Raw genomic sequence first — 21,608 nt, forward strand, 5'->3', positions numbered from 1 at the left:
TTATTTTTACACATCCAGAAATATCTTGCCTTGGGCATGTATAATTTTGAAGGATTGAGTAATGCATACCCTGCTTGTTACAACATCAGAAGTGTCTGCAGTGAATTGTGCTGTGGCTGCTTTACTTAGCAACTAATGCATACACACACACACGTTTGTTCAGATTTGTAAGAAATTACTTCCTGACATGTTTCTCTCTCTCCCCTTCTAGCTGAAGTGTTATCACAAAAAATACCGGTCAGCTACTCGTGATGTGGTTTTTCGCCTTCAGTTTCACACTGGAGCTATTCAAGGTCATGGCCTGGTGTTTGGCAAAGAGGATTTGGACAATGCCAACAAAGGTACTTGCCTTCTGTGGCTGGTTGGATGCATATATGTGCAGGGGTGCATGTGTGCGCCTGTATATGTGATGATCATTTTCAGGACCGGTTTTCAAAAAGGACTCTTGTTTTTTTTTCCATTCCTACGTTTAGGGAAAGGGAGGCTACTTTGTGTTAGTTAACTCATAGTATGTAACACAGGTAAACCTCTAATGAGAAGAAAATCTCTTCAAGTGAGTTAACTTGTCAAAAGAATTCAGATACTCCTCCACAGTCCTTACAGCATCCTCTCTCATTTGTAAAAACAATAGACTTTTGTTTAAAATGGTGACTCTGTTCATCACCATTACAGGAGAAAAGATGAGCTAAGCCGATCCCTTTTTTGGCTGGTGAAAACAGTCACACAAAGTCTGATGCTGTGTTTGTGACCTAGTCTGCTTGAGTATGGAGTTCTTTTAATATGCTTCATAATATCAAAAAATGGAGGCAGAGTTTTCAGACGCATTTGAAAATGTGTTGTGCTAGTCTTTGTATTTTCCAAATAATTACTGCAGTTTTATTTTCATGTTTATGTGCAGGATTGTAATTCCCTCATCCTACGATACTAGCAAACTAAAATCAAACATATTTTCCTGCAGTGTATGGCTACACAAAAGTCCTGTGGTCAAGTATTGCAGTTTAGCCAATATAGAGAACAATTTAGGTTGCTTCTGGGTGTGTTTTCCTATAAAAGCCAAAGCCAGCCATGTCTGTTTAGAGAGAGGTTGGGGAACTGTACTTCTGCTTTTGACTGTTCTTTAGAAGTAAACAAAACTTGAACTGACACTTACGTGGTCTTTTCTGGAGAAGGTGTGGGGCAAAGAATGTGGCTCTTTTAGAAGCAAATTGCTAAAATGCAAGTGAGAAGAGAAGAGTGACAAGGGTACGTGTATTAATACCTATAGAGAATCTGGATTTCCAATTGCCTTGGAACTGCTTTCCTGGGAGACAGCTTGCTGAAATGCTATCCTTTGTTTTCAGATGACCGTTTCCCTGATTACAGCAAAGTGGAATTAGTGTTTTCAGGAACTCCAGAGAAAATTCAAGGTGAGTATACAGAAGAAATAATATGCTTAGTTTGAAAATAAACCACATTGAAATGTATATGTTTAAAAAAAGCCCCTTTTTTCCTCTTTTATTCCACTTCTTTTGTAGAAGATGTGAAATTCAAATTTACTGTTAAAATATGTAATATAGTTACTGGTTTAATTTTGAAAAATTTAACTAAGACTTTGCATTTACTTCAGCATAGGTGTTATCAGATTTTGTTTTAAAAATGTACCAGAACAGTTGCTGATGACTAGTAGATAACATTTGCATATCTTTTTAAAACATGCATAGTATAGGTAGCTTGACCTGGCGTAAGTGGCAGCAGCAGCCTATCCCATAACCTTTTTTGGATGTTGTCATAACTGATTATATTTGCAGTGGTGAAGTTTAGACAGTCTTCAGTTTAACATAAAGAGATATACCAATAGGTCTGGTAGAAATGCTTCGGCTCTGAAGTTGGCTTGTAGGGTATATCTTGTATACTCTCCAGAATTCTATTGTAATATGTCTAAGATCATAGGTAATTATGACCTGCAATAAGAACTTAAGATCATGCTTTATATCACAGTTTAATTCTGTTAATGGATGTGTTCTTACTCATTTTATTGTGTCCCAAAAAGGATTCTGCCTGAGTCTGAATGAAACCCAAATATTCTTAATCGTATATCTCATACATATTCATGTTCAGTGTCCTGTGAATTGCATATTTCCTTTGGGTTTTTTTTTCACACCAGTTTGGTCACTTAGAAACTTGTAGTAGCAGCCAGTAAGAAGTTGGATTCTGTCCAGCTGAACATGAAGATCTCACTTAGCCTGTTGGAAAGCTGTATAAGAAAAAACAGTTCTATAAATAAAGCTGTCCAGCTTGGTCTAGTAAATGCATGAAGACAGGCCAGCTGACATGTCTGAAAAAGGATCAAATTTCAAGTCTCCCTTCCTTAGATGGCAAATCAGAGGTGTGTTCTTGGCAGGCTCCAAGTTGTTGGAAAGTAAGATTCCAAGTAATTGGAAATCTGTGTTCAATTGCTGTCTAAGAGATTAACTGGCTAGGAAGAAGAGTTCACCTTGAAATATTTATTTACAATTTCTGAAAAATGACTTTCCCATTTCTGAAAACACTATAGAATCTATCTCTAGTCCATCCTCCTGCTGAAAGGAGGGTAATCTGAGATCGGACCAGGTTGCCCAGAGCTTTGTCCAGTCAAATCTTGAAACCTCCAAGGATGGAGTCTTCACAGCCTCAGTGGGCAGACTGTTCCAATGTCTGACTGTCCTCACAGTGTATTTATTTTTTCCTTATATTGACTCTAGACTTCTCTAGATTCCATTTATGCCTATTCCTTGTTGTCCTTCCGTCTTGCTCCCACCTGGCTCTGTCTCCTCCACAGCCTTTGGGGAGCTGCTGGCAGGTTCCCACTGAGACCATCTCATCTCCATACTGAAGAAGCCCCGGTGTCTCAGCCTTTCCTCACAGGGCAAATCCTTCAGCCCTGACCACCCCGGTTGCCCTCCCCTGAACTTGCTTCACTTTATTCCTATCTTTCTTTTGTGTGGCTCAAAACTGGACACAGTGTTCTAGAAAATAACTGACATGATAAAGTTCTTAAGAATGAATGCATTTGCCAAGAAGATGAGACACCTAAATATTTAGGTAACAAACTTCATAAATCTGCCTTGTGACAAATGGCATCACAGAAACTCTACAGATGCTTCTGCCTGCATATAAAGGTAGAGGACCATAGCATTCTTGTCCATCTAATTTCAGCTATCCTTGTTTTGAAGGTTACAGTATGTGCATAACAGTCTGCTGCTTTAGAACAATTTACAATAGGGCTTACTTCTCCAGACACAGCTGAAGGGTTGATAACTGAGGATTTCTTTGTTCCCTAATCTAGATAGGGGAGCAAAGGCAAAAAGCTGATTTGATTTGTAACAATGTCAAAGCTAAGTCCAAGGTCATGAGTTCTTGCTGCCTGTGCTTTGCTTTTGAATCACTGGTCCACATGTAAATTCCTCATGGTATACATTTAAAAGCTGAATATTATCTTATGCCTTGTTAAGGGCACAAAAATGTGGGTTACTGCTGAAAATTCCAGGAACATTTGGCAGAGCATACATAAGCACAGTGATACATGCTGAAGGCAAGCCCAATCTCAGCTTCTGCCAAGAGGCTGGAGAATGGATGAAACAGCATAGTTGACACCTTGGGGGGGGAGCTGGGAGGGATGCAGAGTGTCAGTGTTTAGCTCTCCCTATTCAACTTTAGTTATAAATTGCTCTGGTATCAGAATTATAATCTGTAACAAAGTCTTACCTTATCATTTCTTTAGTACCATCTCTTTATAGATACTTGTGGTTTCATTCTGAAAAGCTATTTGTTTTATTGGGCCTGCCTGTAGGGCTGGATGGATCATCTGTGTTAGCTGTGTTTAGGGGCTGATCCAAGTTATCACAGCTACATCATAATCAAGGTCAAGATAAAATTCTCTGTCTTCTGTAATGAATTTAAGCTGGCTCATATAACCTTTCTTCCTCTATTGCTGCTTCTTGCATTTCAGAATATGGTATTGTAGTCTGGGGAGCAAACTGTCAGAAGGCCACATACATATGTGCGTATATATCATTACAGATGTGGCTATGATAATTTTTGGTCTCAAACAGGTGTTTATTTTTTAGGATGTGAACACCTACAGAATGACCATGGAGTGATAGTTGATTACAATACCTCAGACCCACTAATACGCTGGGATTCCTACGAAAATATGAGCCCTGATGGGGAAGGTGAGTAATTAAGTCACATGAGACCAAGGCAAAACCGATTGCAGCTGTTCCAGAGCATTTGAAAGGGAGGGAGAGCTCATTTGCTTGAACCTCATGCCGCTTCAGTGATGCATTAAGTAGCTGTCTGCCCTTCCCTATTTAGCTTTAGTGGCTCTAATGGAAAGAAAGCTGTAGGAGTTGTTTAAGAAAGATTCTGAATTGGACTGAGACACAACTTGTTGGTGAGAGTTACTTTATTATTTTTAAATTTGCTTAAATTTTTTTTCTAAAGCTTCTAGTTGAAACCCTAATATGGAATTTTAAGAACAATAAAATGATGTGGTGAGTCTGTAGCCTTCAGTACTGACAATGTTATCTGGAGTGTTGCAGGAGGTGCACTAGGCCGTAAAGTTATGGATAAACAAAGAGCAAAGGATGTGCATATTTGCATATTTACCCTCATAAATTTACCTGTTTTCGACTTGCCCTTTTATTTCTTAGATTTTTCTTCTGTCATCTGCTGATACGTGCAGAAGATGAAAGCCTCCAGTAGCTGCCTTCAGATTCTGACTCCAGTGTGGGTGCTTTGCTGATGCTTTGCCTGAGTGAATGTTGTGCTTTTAATAGGTATAGTTTTCCTGTAAGGACTCAGAATGTCACACCTGTGTCTGCACACCTCAGTGCACATGCAAGCCTGACATTGTGGCAAGTAAAAACATGAGAGAAGGTATTGAATGGATGCCAAAGTTCTCATTTTTACAACTCTCCTGTCATGAAATGAGACAGAGGTAGAGCTAGGATCCTTAATTAGCTACTCCTCAGGCTCTGTTTCCATTGATTTTAATAATCTGAATTCAGTGCTGACTGTCTAATGACTACATTGGTAAAGGTTTTAGGGGCAGAGGCATACTGGGAGCTTCACTTTTTTCCGCTGCATCACTCCTGTACCAAGAGTATTTCTTAATCCACAGCAGATTCCAATCTGCAGAAAACTAGGGGAGAACAGAGGGTGGGAAGAGAACAGTCATTTGGCACTGTTACATGGGGCAGGTATAGCACTCCATAGGAAGTCACCAGAGGTTTTGTAGATGGATAAGCCTGTACAGTGTCTTTTAGAAGAAGTAACATCAGAGAGTCTGGATCTTGGCTGAAGAATATGTCTCAATTTCTACCCAGGATGTTGCCGTATCAGTCGCTTCCTTCTTCCCCCTGCCCCATCCTTTCCCCTTTCCTTTGTATATACATACTCATCAGCAAGCAATGCACTGATGTCAAGTATTTTTTAATTGCTAAGATTGATTGGATAGATGGATTTAACCTTCGCAACCCCATGCATTGCATTGTAGGTAACTACCTCAGTACAGGAAATTGAAAGCAGAGATAAATGGGTAGGCAGCACACTGCTGGAAGATACAGAACTGTATGCCGCTCATGTCTTGTGGAAGACTTGATCACAGACCGTTCACAAGTACAATTAGCTTGTTTTCCTGATGTTCAGAAGTCATATGTGCCACTTAATAAGCTTTTTTATGTAAGTTGTGTACGTGATATATTTTTAATTATCTGAGATATAACATAAATAAGATGTATTAGCATAGATATTGAGAATTTCAGTGTGCATCTGCAAGAATCACTGGAGTTGAAGCTAGAGAATATACCATAAGAACATGAGATGTATCCAGATATTTTTTCTCAAGCAGATGTTTAGGAGACAGGGTGTTATCGTGTGATGCTCAATAACTGAATTGCAGGCAGAGCATTTGTCTCTGCATAGGCTGAGCAAAAGATCAGGAGGGGCTAAAGCCCATACACAAGGGACAACTAGATTTTTCTCCTAAGGATGAGATCTGCGCTCAATGCAAAGGTAAGCTTAGTCTGCTGCTTGGGGTAAACATAGTTTGCTTAGGTCTTCTTTTACGTAGGATTTACAAACACCAGGACAGACTTCTTTTATGATTTGTTACAGTGGTTCAATATTCTGCTTATGCATTAAAAAGATGTATTGAGTCCTAGTTTTCACCACAGGTGAGAGACCACTAAGGAGGAGATGCTGATTTCACATCCAGAAAGTGAGCAAAGTCAAAAACCTTAGAGTCTGAAGCCTTTAGCTAGAATCCTGAAGGCAGAGAGAGAATCTTTTCTGTAGCTCAGAAAAGACTGAGGTACAAGATGTGGTGCATCTGAAAGTCTGTGTAACAGTGGTGGTATGTCTAAGATGCAGGGAAGTCTCATACAGAGTGCCCGTTTCAGATCTACTCCATGTTAAGTTAAACTCCTAGCCTTTTGCAGGAACGGGTCTTCAAGGTTTTATTTGTACCTGTTATCCCACAGGAATTTCAGCAGGAATAATATAAGATGTGAGTGTGACAGATGATTCCTGTATTACAGTTATACACCTTTTTGTTATTTTCAAAAATGTGTGCCTATGAAATTCCAGATCAAGGTGGCCAGGAAGGCTACAGAACTTTGAAATGAACAGGATTTGCTTTGTAGGTATACGTGTGTGGAATGGTTATTTCCAAGCTGATGAGTTAAAATGGAAATTAGAGGTGAACAAGAAGGCAGTATGTCTCTCTTGAAATCCTACACCTATTTGGCCATGTTACCAAAAGAACAAAAGATGAAAGGACATGATAAAAGAAAAATGTACCCAGAGTATCTGGGTTTGTTGGCATGTTATGATATTGCAGAGAGAAGCAATTGCCTTTTAATTGATCCTGAACCCTTTGATGGTAATGAAGTTGTGTACATTTGTGTTGAATATAGCCAGGCTTTGGACAGTTTCCTCGCTGGATTTAGTTCCTTATCCCTCATTCTTGAAAATATAGGAATTCTGGCAATTGTAAAGCAATAAATAATTTGAATTTCTTTTCATAAATACTGTTTCTCTTCAGATCTCTTGGCAAGTGTCTCTTGCGTATTGCACGAATGGTCCTCCATAATAGACTGAAGATTTGATTAAATTTCTAATTCTAAGTTTGTATCAGATTTCCTCCTCCTTGAGCAGCACATTAGCACAGAGATTTCTGTTACACTGATTTAAAACTATGCAGTCAAACACAGGATTTGGAACCACAAGAATCAGAAGGTCTTCCTCCTGCCATGTAGAAGTCTGCAATAGTCGCCATTGGTTTTCTTGTGGTTTTAAAGTCATGGTATTCATCAAGTCTTGTGTGTGTTTCGTGGGCAGGAACACAAATGACTTTTGATCTTGCTGAGTACTCTTTTTTTTTTTTTTCTTCTTCTTTCCTTAAGGCATCACTTACCATACAATAGTTGTATATGGATTTACAAAATGTAGCTTACTTGTTGCAAAATAGCAAGTTGACCACAATGTTATACCACCTGTGGCCACTAATGAGTAGTATCTTCTGCTATGTCAAGAGATCGAAATGTGTCCCAATTCCTCTTGATGATCATGTTTTTCAGTTTATAACTTGGATATTGTAGCTTACATACTTTCAGCCACACTTCACTGTCTGTTCCTTCTGATTGCTAAGTCATATGCTTCTCCTTTATATTTAGACTGATTTGGGGATTGGGATTGTTCATGATAATATTTTGGGAGTAGTCTGATGTGATGGACTAAACTAGTGTAGCCTTAGTAGCTATTGTTATCGTTAAAAACCAGTAATTATGGCTTTTGGGTCAGGGAGAGAGGGAGTAGTGATAAACGAGTGTGAAGTATTTTCTATGGAAATAGAAGGTTGAAAGAAACAAGTAATCCCTTCTGAAAAACTTGTCATATGCTTTACACTTACTAATCTCTCTCTCTTCCCTCCCCCCCCCCCCCCCCCCAAATGACAACTAGTTTTGAAAAAAGCTTTCTCCTGACTGGAGGGAAGATAAAAAAAGAAAAAGGTTTGTCTTGTCTTTTGTAGAGGTGTTTTGGGTTTTTTGTTTGTTTGTTTTTCTTTAGTTCTCAGTGATAATTTTCAGGATTAGTACTTGCCATAGTGAGTAAGAGATACTATCGTTAAAACAAACATTTCCCTCCTGCTGAAAATGCAAGTCTCCTTTTGGATAGGAACAATCAGTTTATTTTCTGTACTACTCAGAGTGGATTCAACATAAAATAAGAGATATTAAAATAAAAATTAAATGTATTGCCAGAGAGCAGAAACTCATTTTGATAAAGAAGGGGAATAATTGGAAGAAAAAATGACTGTTGCTGTTCATTTTGGACTGTCTATGACTGCTTTATCTCAGGTTTATTCTAAGTATCCCGATCGCATGCTAAGATTAATCTAGAGAGAAATTGCATCTACCAGGATAACAACTCTGTCTTAAGACAATGACTGTGGCATCTGTGTGACTGGGATGCTATACTGCCATTTGTGTGTGCAGCATTCAGCTAGTAGAGATATGGGATTTTTTTTGTTTTGCTTTGCTTTTTTTTAATAAAGATAACTGGTAAGCATCAAAGGTTGTGGCTGACCAAAATAGCATTTATTTTAGTTTGTCTGAATTCAGTGGATTGGCAACAGAAATGCACCTGGTTCTCGTTCAGTGTTCCATTTAAAGAAATTTTACTTATTTTAACAACCACTATATCCCTCTGCACTCTTTTGTCTGCCAGCTCTACAGTCTGTGGAAAGAAAAGAACATATGCTCGTGTGAGAAATTGCTTTTAAAAAGACAAGAGGACTTTCAGCAAGTTTTTACAAGGCAGGAACTTAAGTATCTTTCTCAACAGAACCCTGCTGCTTTTTTCCTAGCAAAGTGGGTTTGCTTGCTTAACAGTGTTTGATAATTAGAAAAGAAACAACTTTAGAAATAAAAGGATGTTTTTAATTCAAGCCAAATAGGGTAGGGCTGAGTGAATCCAAATTGCTATACATGAAGAGTGTTGCTTTAAAAATTTCCTGTACAAATGTACATTCTGTACAAATGTAACTGTAATCCACACCAATTAGTCAAAAATTGCCAAATATTTATAAACTGGTTTGCTTCTGCTCTTTTACTTTTCATTAAAGGAAAGTATCTGAGAAGTGTCTCCAGGTAAGGAATAATCGACATTCTGGTATGCACCCATGTCATGTGATTAGATGGGATGTTTGACTTTTATTGAAATTTTTTCTCCTCTTCAACCCAAAGTAAATAGCTATTCAACAGGGAGGTGCCCTCTCATGTAGTTAAACACTTGTTTTCCCAGAGGGCCCCTTCAGTATTGCAAAACTCAAGGGCTGAGGCAAAATTGCTTGGCTTTGGTACCTTAACAGGAATGCAGATGCCTACCAAAGACAACAGTAGGTTTGATGCTGTTTCTGGTGAGTGAAGCTGAAGGATAAATTGGTAGTGAATAAATGGTAATTCCAGCTTTTAGTCACCAGCTGGATGCAGTATTCTTTGAGACAAAGAGAGATTTGTTAGAAGGTAGGGATGAAAAGGTGTCTTGCAACATTTCCCTTCTTTCTATTTGATAGTAAAAATAGAAACATCTATAGAAAATGGAAAAATTTACCCTATAAAATGCTGCCAGCTTGAAACCGTATCTGAAATGCCTTGGAGTTTCTGCCTTTATTTTCCTCTGAGGAAACTTAGGTCTTCCATTTCTTGAAGCCTTGTATATATATTTTTTAAATATATGTAATTTAAAATAGGTTTGTCGTCTTAATCATGAGACTGACAATGAGTTGGAGATGAATTAATATAAAATGGTTTCTTTTATGTGTTAGTAATACTGAATGCAAACATGAAATTACAAGGTTTCATTTCTACTTGTGCAACAATAAGGTCATTCACTCCTTTAATACAGCATTGACTGTAACAATACTGTGGCTTAAATATTTTTTTTAGCTCAATATGTTAGGGACTAAATATAAGTTCATGCAGGTGTTTTCAAGATTGTGCTTGATTAGCTAAGGTTGCTCTGGACTGTAATCTATTTTCATCTTTTGTGGGGTTGGGGGCTTTGGGTTTTTTGTTTGTTTGGGGTTTTTGTTTTTTTGTTTATCAAAAAAAGTATTAAGAGTATTTTGGATAGGTCAGTTAGGAGCCTACAGTTAAGGGCACTCATGGGCCAGCCTCTTAAAGGATTTATTGATTCAAAGTGACTTTTTTGGCTCATTTTTGAAGTGTATTTCTTAATATACACTGAACACCCATTTGAAAGTCTTGAGTGTTTACTTAACTGCTAAGCTAAGCTCCAGAACTTGGCCTGTCAAGTTCTGTTGAAAAATATTTTTTTTCCTTCTACCCAAATATGTGAGCTTATTGATAAGGCAGCATCTGAAGCGAGGAATTGTGTGCATTTTACTTAGTGCACTGGGACACTAATTTTCCTAGGTACCATTTGTCAGTTCTGCTGAGTTTAAATTGATCTCAAATAAAAACAGAAACCCCCCCCCAAATGCTAAGCGCCAGAGAGGGATGATTATCCCTGAGATAAATATTGAAAATCTTATGTCTGAAAACAAGAAAAGATTAGAAGCAAGGTTCCCTAGGCATTTACCCTAAGCCCCTGTTTTTTTTCATTAACCTCCTGCCTTTGCCTGTACTTCCCTTTCTCCTTCTCATGAATTCTTTTGCCCTTAATTCTTTGTCAGCTCCTACTTGTATATTCTTCTGTAGCTTTTCTGCCTTTCATTCTGCGAAGCTTGTTTGAGCACACTTGCTTCCACACCTCCTAGTAGTCAATGTCTTTAACAGTGCACGTTGCACATGACAAACACTTTCAAAGCTACTGCAGAGCCAATTATTTGCTTTCAAAAAAAAAAAGTATTTTAAATGTCCTCAATTGATTTCTGTCCTCTCTCAGTAATAGGCAGTGTTTGTTACCCCAAGGTTGTTATTCACTAGCCCTTTGTAATGAAAACCTTTGAACTTTTAGACCCAAGGACCACAGGGTGAAATTTGAGTAGTATAATAGATGTTTATGGTAGTTTATGGTACATTCAGATATCTTTTGCAGTTCTGTTTTTATAAGACACTGCAAAAGGCCTCTCCAGCAGAAGAGGATGCAGACAGAAACTCAGAGGAGGGTACACATGTGACTGTGGCTAGCATTCTCTCTTCTCCTTCCTATATTCTCTATGTATTGCCCAAAGACCATTATCTCGGGGCCAGGTAACGCTGCTCTTTCAAGCAAGTCTTTCTTTGCCTAGCTTATTTGGGTTCTTGAGCAGGCTTGCATTTACCTTTAGGCATGTGCCTGTTTCTCAGTGATGTCAACTACAGTCTATGGTTAATTTAAACACTAATAACAAAATATCTCCCTCCATGTACAGATACTACAGGAGAAGCCTCTTCACCCAATCTTACAACCTGCTTAATGACCCAGGTTGAATAGAGTCCTGAAAGGCAAACCTCTGCCACAGGTGTGTGTTCCTTACCTGCACCAGCTTTCTGAACAACTCCTTTCTCTTGTGAAGGCAATAGGGCATCCCACCTTGTTTGGCTTATTAGACAAGGAAAAATAACCTTCATGATGGCGTAGGTATTGGATATCTTGGTTGTTTTTTTTTTTTCCTGTAACACCTTACTTGCTTGAGAGGAAAATTAGCTTGGCATCATCAGGTGTTGAAAGTATAACTGGAAGAAACAAACCAAAATGCCTTAGTACAAATTCAGATTTGGTGCTTGTTTGTTCTGTGACTTTCCTAAGACCAGAAAGAGAAGCAATTAAGTCCTCTCTCTGTGCCTGCACCCAAGCATGTGTACACTGGACTACCTTGTGCCTCATGCTTTCTATGGGAGTGTTCAGTCCAGTAACCAATGAAAATGTGAACAGAGGGCATCATCAGTCAGGGTGCCATTTGTGCAAAACATAAGAGGTCATGCTGTCTCTTAAATGAATGCATGTACATGACTGAACTCATGATTCATGATGCTGAATTCATGACAACCTCCAAATGGCAAATCTCTGGGAAGGGTTACAAAACAAAAGACAGACTTCAGCATGAAAGTGGTCGGTGTTCCTTGGGTATTTTTAGGCCACCATAAAGCAATAGCAATCCTTATTCTGGTAAATTCCTGAAGTAATCAGATTGTTCTCAGTGACTGTTCCTGGGTTTGGGTTCAATTACTGCCCATTTTGCTAGTCCTTGAACATCATGCACCTTGCCTTTTTTGGCTATATTCCTTTCTCAGTGACTGTCTCCTCCTGGTGCTGCTTCATGGTTTCAGCTAGCCACTACACCACTCCCTTCATAAGACAACTAATGATTTTGTCTCCCCATTGGCAAGCATGTTCTGTTGATTAGAAAGGCCTGATGAGTTTCTGCTTACAGCTTGTGCAAAACATTTTGTGTTGTTATGGAGTTGTTCTGGTCAGGAAGGCTTGGTTCTATGATGAGTGTTGTTTTTTGAAGGAGGGCTCTCTCAGTAAATTGGGCATGGATTACTGTTGGGATTGTCCTGGAACTGGCACTTTTTTGAGAGACTGGCACAATGGTTAATGAAACATATGTGTTAGTTTGTGCAGTTGAATAGATGCAGCAGGTAGAGAAGAACTGAGGACTCTTCCTGGAAAGGTTCCTGCAGCAAGCATCTTCTGCCCATAGTGGTTCTCATTAGTGAACCATAGAAGGATGTGTAGAGATGTTTTTTCACCTTGCATGTGTTTCCAAAGTGGTGCTAATATGTGCACAAACATTTCATCTATGTGCTGGTGGTTTTTATTTTTCTTTGGAAAAGAGCAGAATGAAAGGTGAGCCCTTCTGGGTCCCACAACTTCTGATTTCAATGTCTCATTTTTAAGAGCTACCTGTTGTATTTGATAGTCTTTACAGAATGAAGCATATCACTCTGCCCTTTCAGTACTCTAAATCACAGGTGCTTCTGATAGTAAAATGTGGTTGAATAAATTCCTCCAAACCGTGAGATAATGAATTTTTTAAAGTGACCAACAGCAGAATGTTAGCTGTATCAATAATATCAGCAGCCTTTAGTGCCATCAGCTGTAGTCTTTTGGTAGTTTTCAGTGGCACCTGGTAGTTGCAAGTGAAGCTTTGCTAAAGGTAGTACACTTGTTATTCATGGATCAATCCTGGAAAGTTGTCCAGGGAATCTCTACCCAAGCTCCAGCAGTTTCACTTGTTGAGTGTTAAATGTTTATCTGTGCTCCCTTCTATTTAAGGCTTAAGTTCTTTGCAGAGTTTTCCATGAACATCAGAGAGCTTTGGGTCAGACTGCTAAGCAATAAGGGGAAATGGAGAGATGGGGAAGACTTTAGGTCTGCATGCATATTGATGATACCTCCTCTAGATTCTGCTTTCAGACATGGACACTAACTGAATGCTGAGGAAGAGCAGTTAGTTCAAACTCCTTCCAAACTGAACAGAAGGAGGCAACTTCCAGTACGCAGAGGGAAGGTTTTTTGTCAGAACCCAAGCCTACTTCTTATTGTGGACATCATCTCTCTGACTGTGAAAGCAAAAGTTGCATTACTATGGGTCTTCTATATTGTTCTCTCCTGGAGTCTATCAATACATAAACATGTTGCCTGCTGAAAGGGCAGGTCTTTTTTTTCTTGCTAGGCACAGGTGGAAGCACTGCGGCATAAGCCTTCATTTCAGTTTCTGAAATGGCCCTGGGCACTGAGCTGGGTCTCAAGTAGTGCAGGCTAGACTATGTCTCTGGGTTCTTCATATTCTATATTGTTTCTCTATCTTATTCTGGACCTTGAAGAATGTTTCCTAATCTGTTACCTGTTTAACAGACTTGCTAAAATTCTGAAGCTTATCTTGCATTTCTGCATCGAGCTATTCCTTCTGTTCCTTTTAGTAAAGATGCATAAAATATTATTTGTAGGAAGAACCTTTGTTTCTAAGTCATAGACATGTTAGAAATTTTCCACCAAAACGACATACTTTATTATGTTAGTATGTGCTTGTATTGAGCATATGTAGATCATCTTCAAATACTCTTTTTTGAGAAGGATAAATGCTATAATTATTATCATATAAGGTTACTATATATTACTTCTACTATTGCTGTAATACTTGAAAATAAGACACCAGTTTCTTGAGTTCCAGTGCAAAACCCTCTAAGTTTAATTAGTAAGTTAGGAAATCAAAGAACTCTGCTAAATGTATCTGTGCCTTATCTTCTCTTTCTGATATGTGGACTTGCTTAGAAACACTTGAAGATCAGTTTATTGAAAGCACCATAGAGTGATGGAACAATTTAATTAATAATGGTAGTACTGTTAAATTACATGTCCCATACTCAACAGAAAGAGGAAATGCATTATGTATACCTCTTAACCCTTTTAAGCCCCTTTTTTTTTTTTTTTTTTGCGCTGTGGTCCCATACAGTTTTCAAAAAACATGTGATGCCATCAGTGTTTTTCTGCTGCTTCACCTTTAATGACCATAACTAATTTTTGGTGGAAACCTAACGGTATAGTTAAAGAAAAGCCATGACTCAAGTAGAATGTGCTGTTTCAGCTGTAAGGAAGAATAATTGTGAATTCTGAAGTTCAACATTTGGAGTACACGCTTGCAAATTAATGGAGTGTTCCTGAAGATGGGCTTTGTTTTTGGAATGAATGAAAGGAAATAGTTTCACATAGTTCAGTGACTTTGTAATGCCCTTAAACTTTGCTTAGTGTTTTGCACTTGTGGCAATGTTTCTGTACCATGATATTTTGTTTTTCTTTTGCTGGTTATCCAAGCACAAGCTGCTTAACTTTAAGTCTATGCTTAAATGACTGAGAAAAGTTTGCAGAAGTAAAAACAAAATGTCACAATAGACACTAGCTTCTGTATATCGTGTTGCAGTAATAAATGTATCAGTAAGTTCTTTGTACTTTGGATCATGGCACAAGTATTATTTTCTTTTGATCCCATGTGGGCAAAAGTGGGGCAATAGTAGTATTCTAAGGGTGAGTTTGTGCTGGCTGGCTCTGCCTGTGTTCCATGCTGGCTGGACAGCAGCCAGGCTCTGGTCTAGAAGCTGTACTTTGTGAGGCAGGTTTTTTTCTTACTCCAGAGTACTTGCAAAATCATTAAAGTATAAATGAATGAATGAATGGCTGGGAAATATGCATTAGCATTTGCAGAGCATAAAGATTCTGTAGGGTCTTGAATTCCCTGTCCTTTGCTTCTTAAAAGATTCAAGGTTAAAGGGCTTCATATGAGCCTGAGGGTCCTGCTTGTTAGTATTTTGCTAACAGCAACCCCCTCAGTTGTTTTCCTTTCAGACTGTTTATTCAGTTTTTGTTTTTCTGATACATAGCTTGTTTTCTTCAGCCTCCTTTATTCTTCTGTTAGAGTCACGGACTTGAGAAGCATAGCAAACCAAACAGCTTCCTGATGACTTAGTTACTGCTATTTCATGTTGGAAAACTAGTTCTTTAAAATGGAATGCCTAGATGGACATCAGCATTTGCTTGGATGTCTTGGATAGTCAGGGGAAGGAAAACCAGTGGTAGACGGTTGCTTTATACCTTTTTCCTTTCTTTCCAGTCCATTTTTTTATCCTCAAATCGTACTTCTCTAAAAACTCTCTAAAAATGTATTAAAGGATTGCCAGATGAATGTTTATGAACCAGGAATTAATCTTGCTGCCTTGGATCATTTCACCAGATCAGGACCTGCGCCACAGCAGTTTTAGGTCTCGAAATTGTAGAAAGTGACACGATTGAGCAATGCAAAGGTCTAAGATCATACAGATTCACAATGCTGATCCATATCTTTTTCCCCAAAACTTTTGATCAGTTCCTTATGATCAGTTCATCTGCATGACCCTTTCCCTGCCACTCTGTGCCAGACCAGGTATCATATGTACTTGCAACAGTCAGCATAAAAGCTTTGAAGAGGTATATATTGTAGCCTAGTTTACAGAGTTTAAATGTTCCATACCTGAACTGGACCAGACTGGCACACCCAGTAATCCAATAGTCCTCAGATGTGTGAAAATTCACATAACCAGAAGTAGTCAGTACTGCAAAGGCTGATATGCCCCAGAAAGCCTGGAACTGATAACAGCATCAGCAAAACCGGTTGAGTAATACAAATGGAGAACACATCTATGGATAGGTCTAATCTGTAGTTATACAGGGCTTGCTTGAGTTCCCAAAGCATTCATGTGGTGATTGTGTGGAGCACCACTAAGGCTACCTAGAACAATAAAATTTCAGCAGCATGTTGATCTGTCTGAATGAATCTGTTGCACGTAAACTATCTGTAGGATAACTTAATTTATGCAGATCTGCTTTTACCGTGTCTGTTTCTTGTGGTAATCCAGCTAGTGCAGGTGTCAGTGTTGAGCCTCTGCCTGCATTCAAGCATGCTGAGTACTAGTGGTCCAAGATCACCAGTGTGCGCGTGCAGTGCAGACTTATGAAGGAGCAGAAGAGGCCTGTAACTGAAGCAAGGAATGCAGCTGGGTTTTTTTTCCCCACAGAAAACCAAAACACAGTGAGACCGAAACTAAATTTGCATCTTAAGTGAGTGTCATCAGCTTGCTTCAAGAGTTTTGAATATATCTCTCTGTTTCTTTGGGTATCTTCAAGGCAGATGTTGGAAGTTTCCAGCTTACAAGCAATTCTGCATTGTCCCAGAGGAGAGGGAGAGTTCTCTGGTTCTGTGGAAATATTGCCAGCATAGCTTGTGTTGTGTGGTTTGTGTTTTTTTTTTTTTATCAGAGTCCTGACTGGTTTCATGTGCAGCCATTTACTGATTTGCAAGAAACACAACACTTGAACAGGAAAGCGTGTACTTTCTGAATTAGGTTTGAACTTAGCTTCTAGCTCTTTCATAAGTGATGAACAGGTAGATGTATCTTGTAGACGCAAGAGCTGCTTTTATCCTTTGTTCAAGTGGGAAGTCACTAAAGTGTTGACAGTCCCTGAAACAGAAAAATGAATGTGTCTGGGGGCATGGCTGTCTGGTGGTGATGCATGCATACATTTGTAATAATGTTTAGAGCAAAATTTGTGGGCTGCTGTGTGGTGAGATACAGCTGTCATTAAAGGAGGAACCAACAGGCTCACTCCAGCTAGTTTGAGCTGATTCATTCCAGAGACAGAGAAGGAGTCAAAGCCTGCTGGGGTTTGCGAGCTTGAGATCAGCAGCTGCTACATAAAAATAAGCGTTATCGCTGCAGGGCTTCCAGAAAGCTTTTCTTGCCTGAGAGCTCCCAAAATATACAAATTCTTGAAGACTTGGATGAGAGTGGCTGACTTGATTGTTCATTGTGGAAGAACAGCATTTTCTAAAGGCTGTTTGTTTTAGGGAAAAGACATCAAAAGCAAGGAAATGTAAGTGTGTGGCTAAATGATCTGGGAGCTGAGACTCACTCGGCTTTACTGTGATATTGAAACAGACTAAGAAAAGAACCACTGTAAGGAAATAGCTTGTAGACTGAATTACCTTTTCAGCCAACACATTTCCACTCCTCCTTGGCTCCAGGAGTTCAGATTTCATTGAACCTGATTGTCCCCTCAGGCTCCTCCCACGTGTTTACATTTTCATTTGCTTTTTCTGGCTGATACAAGTCTCATGCTTCTTTAGCAAGACCATTTACCTCCAGGAGCAGGAACAGCAGCTGCAGCTCAAACAGCAGGAGTAGAGACATTTCTTGCCTTTTTAAGCTGGGGTGTTTGCCTTAACTCTGACTTTCCTCTGTGCAGGGTTTTGCTTAGAGAATATTAGCTGATTTAAATGAGCCAATGATTGACTATTGCAGAAAGTTCCTGATCGTGCCTAGTAAAGAGGTAAGAAGCTTTATTGTGGTTCAGGAGCTGGAAATACAAACCATGTGTATTTCTGTATGAATTTTACAAGAATTATATGGGAAGAGTTTGCAAGGAATGAGGGCCTGTGTGTGTTAGGGAGGGAGAAAGGAAAAGACAAGCACACATAAAAAGATTTAACTTTGAAGGAATGCAGCTCTGGACTTGTCCAGGTTTGCCTGAAGGTAGAAATATTTATTTATGAGGTTGAAAAAAATAATCCAGATCTCCTGTAATGTTTCCTGCTGCAACACGAACAAGGGTACAGTGTGCAAAGGTTTGTGTATTTGCAACTTACTTCTTTTTGTTCAGGTGGACTGGGTCAGAACGGCTCTTGCTGAATTTGTGGTATATGTGTTTACCTAGCTGGCTTGCATTTGTATGTGTTTTCACAAGTGGTGAATGGACGGGGGAGCTGTGGGGACAAGTCAAAACGCTGAAAGACTGAAACCTCTTTTTAACTTACAAGCCTGCCTTTGGGTATTTGGATTTCAAGGAGGAAAGTGCCAGGAAACACGGGCTTGGAAGGAAGCCACTGAATTTGGTATGTGTTGGTATTTAAACTCCTAATTTTTATAAAAGTTGCTCTTTGTATATTAGGTACGGGAGTGAAAATACACACATACCCTTTGCTCCGACGCTTTAATTTATAAAGAGTCCCTGATACTGGTGGGGGGGGTGTAATTCAGATTCAGTGTGGGAATTTTGTCAAGCTTCAGCCTGGGCAGATCAGTGACTTGGAACCGCTCCTGGGAAGGGAGGTCAGGCTGAAAGAAAGTGGGCCCCTTCAGTTTGGTTAACTAAATTCCAGCATCACTTAGGTCTGCACTGTTGTGAACTTCCCTTGTTTTTTGACAGCTGTGTTGCTCCCACGGAGTGTTGCTTCCTTGGAAAAAATGAGAGCAGAGATTGAGTTGTGCATTGAGATGAGGTATCGAATGCTTAAGGCTTCTGCAATACCATTACTTAGCAAGGTGCACAGAATAAAATTTTGCATTACTAGTATATATTCCTTATTTTCTTTGGTCAAAAATGTTCCCTCCCTATATGAATAGCTTCACTTTTGCAATTAAGTTGTATCACTTCTTGGGGGAAAATGTAGATGAAGACCAGAGTAAAGTGAACTCCGAAAGTCTCTAGTGCAGAGGTGTTCCAAAATTATGGTCTAGAAAAAGGTAGAATGTGAAGGTGGTGTGTAATATGAGAACAACAACTTCAAAACCTTGTGTTTTGAAGTTGTATAGTATATTTCATTTGGCCTGGTTTTATGAACCAATAAGCCATATATACATAGTTTTTATATATTTGTATCATTTATATAGAGAGCTTGTACATAAAATAGTGTACATATATGTATACACATGAATAAAATTCTAAATCTTGTATTTCTTTTGACTGTTTGCATCTTCCCTACTATGATATCATTGAACCTTTGGAGATGGATTTGTGGTGGTTGTTTCCATTTAAAATAAGTCATGTCTAAGTATTCTCTGGGTTCCTCTGGTTCAGAAATGTATCTCGGTCTGCCCAGTATATTTGGGTAAAAGCCCTGATGTATACATGTGCTCTATAAATGCTGACTCTGTCAACAGAGTGTGATACCATATATTTAATTCCCCCCCAGGCAGAAATGCTGTATCTTAAAATTATGATTTTTGCCTTATACAACATTTTGTATTCCTTTTAAACCAAGTTAGGAGGGAAAAAATTCTAGGTAGAGTTGATTGTTTTTACCTCACCTAAGTTGTATTCTTTCCACTGGACTTGCAGTGACAAATCTTACACAGGTCTGAGGTAAAACTAAATTTCTAATGCTGTTCAGCATCACACACCAGAATTTTTTTTAATCGTTACTAGGTAATTACATGTGATTGTCATAATTAAATTTAAAAAAAATTAATCTAAGAATGATTTCCTACAACTGTACAAATTTGAAAATAGATTTATGTGCACTGTCTGTCATGTTTTCATGATCGGGAGCTGCAAGTTTAAATATCCAGACTCCTCAGGAGCAGCTTGATTTTTGTTTAGCTGTGAGTCTTAACTTTCTCATCTGTTTATAATGCAGAATGATAATTTTTGGTGACTACTTGAGGTTTCTAAAAAAGAAGCTGCCTGCTAGAGCAAATGCTCTAGTTGCAAGTAGATTGTTTTATCCCACAATCACAGGGTATTTCCTTGTGAAGTCTAACAATATTGTATTCATCTTTAAGTTCACAGCCAAAAGTCAGCAGGTCCCAAGCGCTTCTGTTTCTCGCTTCGCTTGTAGACAGATAACATAATATGACTCCTCAAGTTCTAGCATAAATGTCAAAAGTAATGTCTGTTAGGATCACCATCCTACTTGCGACTGGTGTGACCTCTGGGGAGCCACTGCTTTGAGGAATTGCCTTAGGGATTTTTTTTGAAGCTTGGCAGTGGACCAGACTTTCAGATATGGATACTTAAGTAGGATGTCTAGATCCCACGCTTCTCTGAGTACATTCTCCATGTGCAGCTTAAATGCCTTTTTCTGTATAGCCACGTGTTCACTTCAAATGGTTCATGAAGGACTGCGAATCCTGGTACATTGCTCATTCAGTCAAGTTCTTGGATCTCCTCTCATGTGTATGCGTTTCCTTCCAATGTAGATAATCTACCTTTATCAGATAATGATGCAGGGTGTATAAAATATTCCAAGCTGTTAGTTTCTTTCATTGTGGAGTTCTTAATAAGTGGTATACCTAGGCTTGTTGTCTTGGTTATGAACACAGGCTGATGCTGAACAAGATAGTACTCATCCACAGCTGTTCAGCCTTTTTAATCCACTGGCATTCCACATACCAGTGATCTTGAGGTAACAAGGTGAGACAATGAATGCCACAAAACCTAGCTGCCAGTTTTATGGTGCTGAAATATTTCAGAGATGCTAGTGTGCATACATCATCCTTTCCGCCATGGTGTTCAGTTCTGACAGGGCTGTGTGATCTATTAGCACGTAGTAATTGGGAAGCCCTGGCAGCTCAGTCATCGGTTGATTATACAAAGTAGTTCTATCATCTTAGGAGAATCTGAAATTTCAGAGATTTTCTTTTTAACGGGGACCATACTGTAGTAAAAACATGGTTACTGCTGCTGACGCTTCAGATCAGGTTTACTGAGTTTCCCCATAAAAAATGAGATGTTTCCACATATAGACTCATGAACATACACAGATTTGTGTGTAAGCTTTCCTCTCCTGGCCATGAACCTTTCAGTCTCTTAATTCTGCTGCCTCTGTTCTAACCAAATTTTGTGTTGGGCCATCCTGAGCCAAACCCTATGAGAATTCTCAGAAGGACTCTTGTTCCCAGTAGTATCTCTCTACCAATCAGATTCCATTCTTCAGTGTAGTAGAGATCTGTACCTTTTAAGTATTTTTTTTTAAAAAAGACATTTTCATTCATCTACATGACAGGTTAGGAGAGGGAGAAATTCCTCTAGCAAAATTTTTCTTCCTTTCATCTGATTTACTTGTCTAAAACATTCCTGACCCGCTTCCTTGGCACTTAGCAGTTAATGCTAACTATTCAGAGAAACATGAAACTTCTTACAAGCTCTTCGTGGTGTTTGCTATGAACTATAGATCAGATTAAAACTGGGATTTGAGTAGTAATTAATTAAATGTCTTAGCCAGCAATGGGATCATTTGAGAGTTCAAAGACAGCTATTTAACTTCTACATTTATCAGAAAAAGATACTTTTAAATTTACTTAACACACATCTTGGAATCCTGAAGT

The 21,608-nt window shown here is 38.9% G+C and overlaps 1 protein-coding gene across 9 annotated transcripts in view; it reads left to right on the forward strand.

The window, feature by feature from the left end:
* Positions 1-21,608, forward strand: part of TNS3 (tensin 3) — a 232,147-nt gene that overhangs the window by 133,421 nt on the left and 77,118 nt on the right. For all 9 annotated transcript variants that reach the window (XM_064443795.1, XM_064443797.1, XM_064443793.1 and 6 more), the window contains 3 exons: positions 212-341; positions 1,341-1,406; positions 4,086-4,190. In XM_064443795.1, coding sequence (XP_064299865.1) covers positions 212-341; positions 1,341-1,406; positions 4,086-4,190 — 301 coding nt within the window. The remainder of the gene's footprint in view (positions 1-211; positions 342-1,340; positions 1,407-4,085; positions 4,191-21,608) is intronic.

The sequence above is a fragment of the Phalacrocorax carbo genome, chromosome 2, assembly GCF_963921805.1.
Source record: "Phalacrocorax carbo chromosome 2, bPhaCar2.1, whole genome shotgun sequence".
NCBI classification, from domain to species: Eukaryota; Metazoa; Chordata; class Aves; order Suliformes; family Phalacrocoracidae; genus Phalacrocorax; species Phalacrocorax carbo.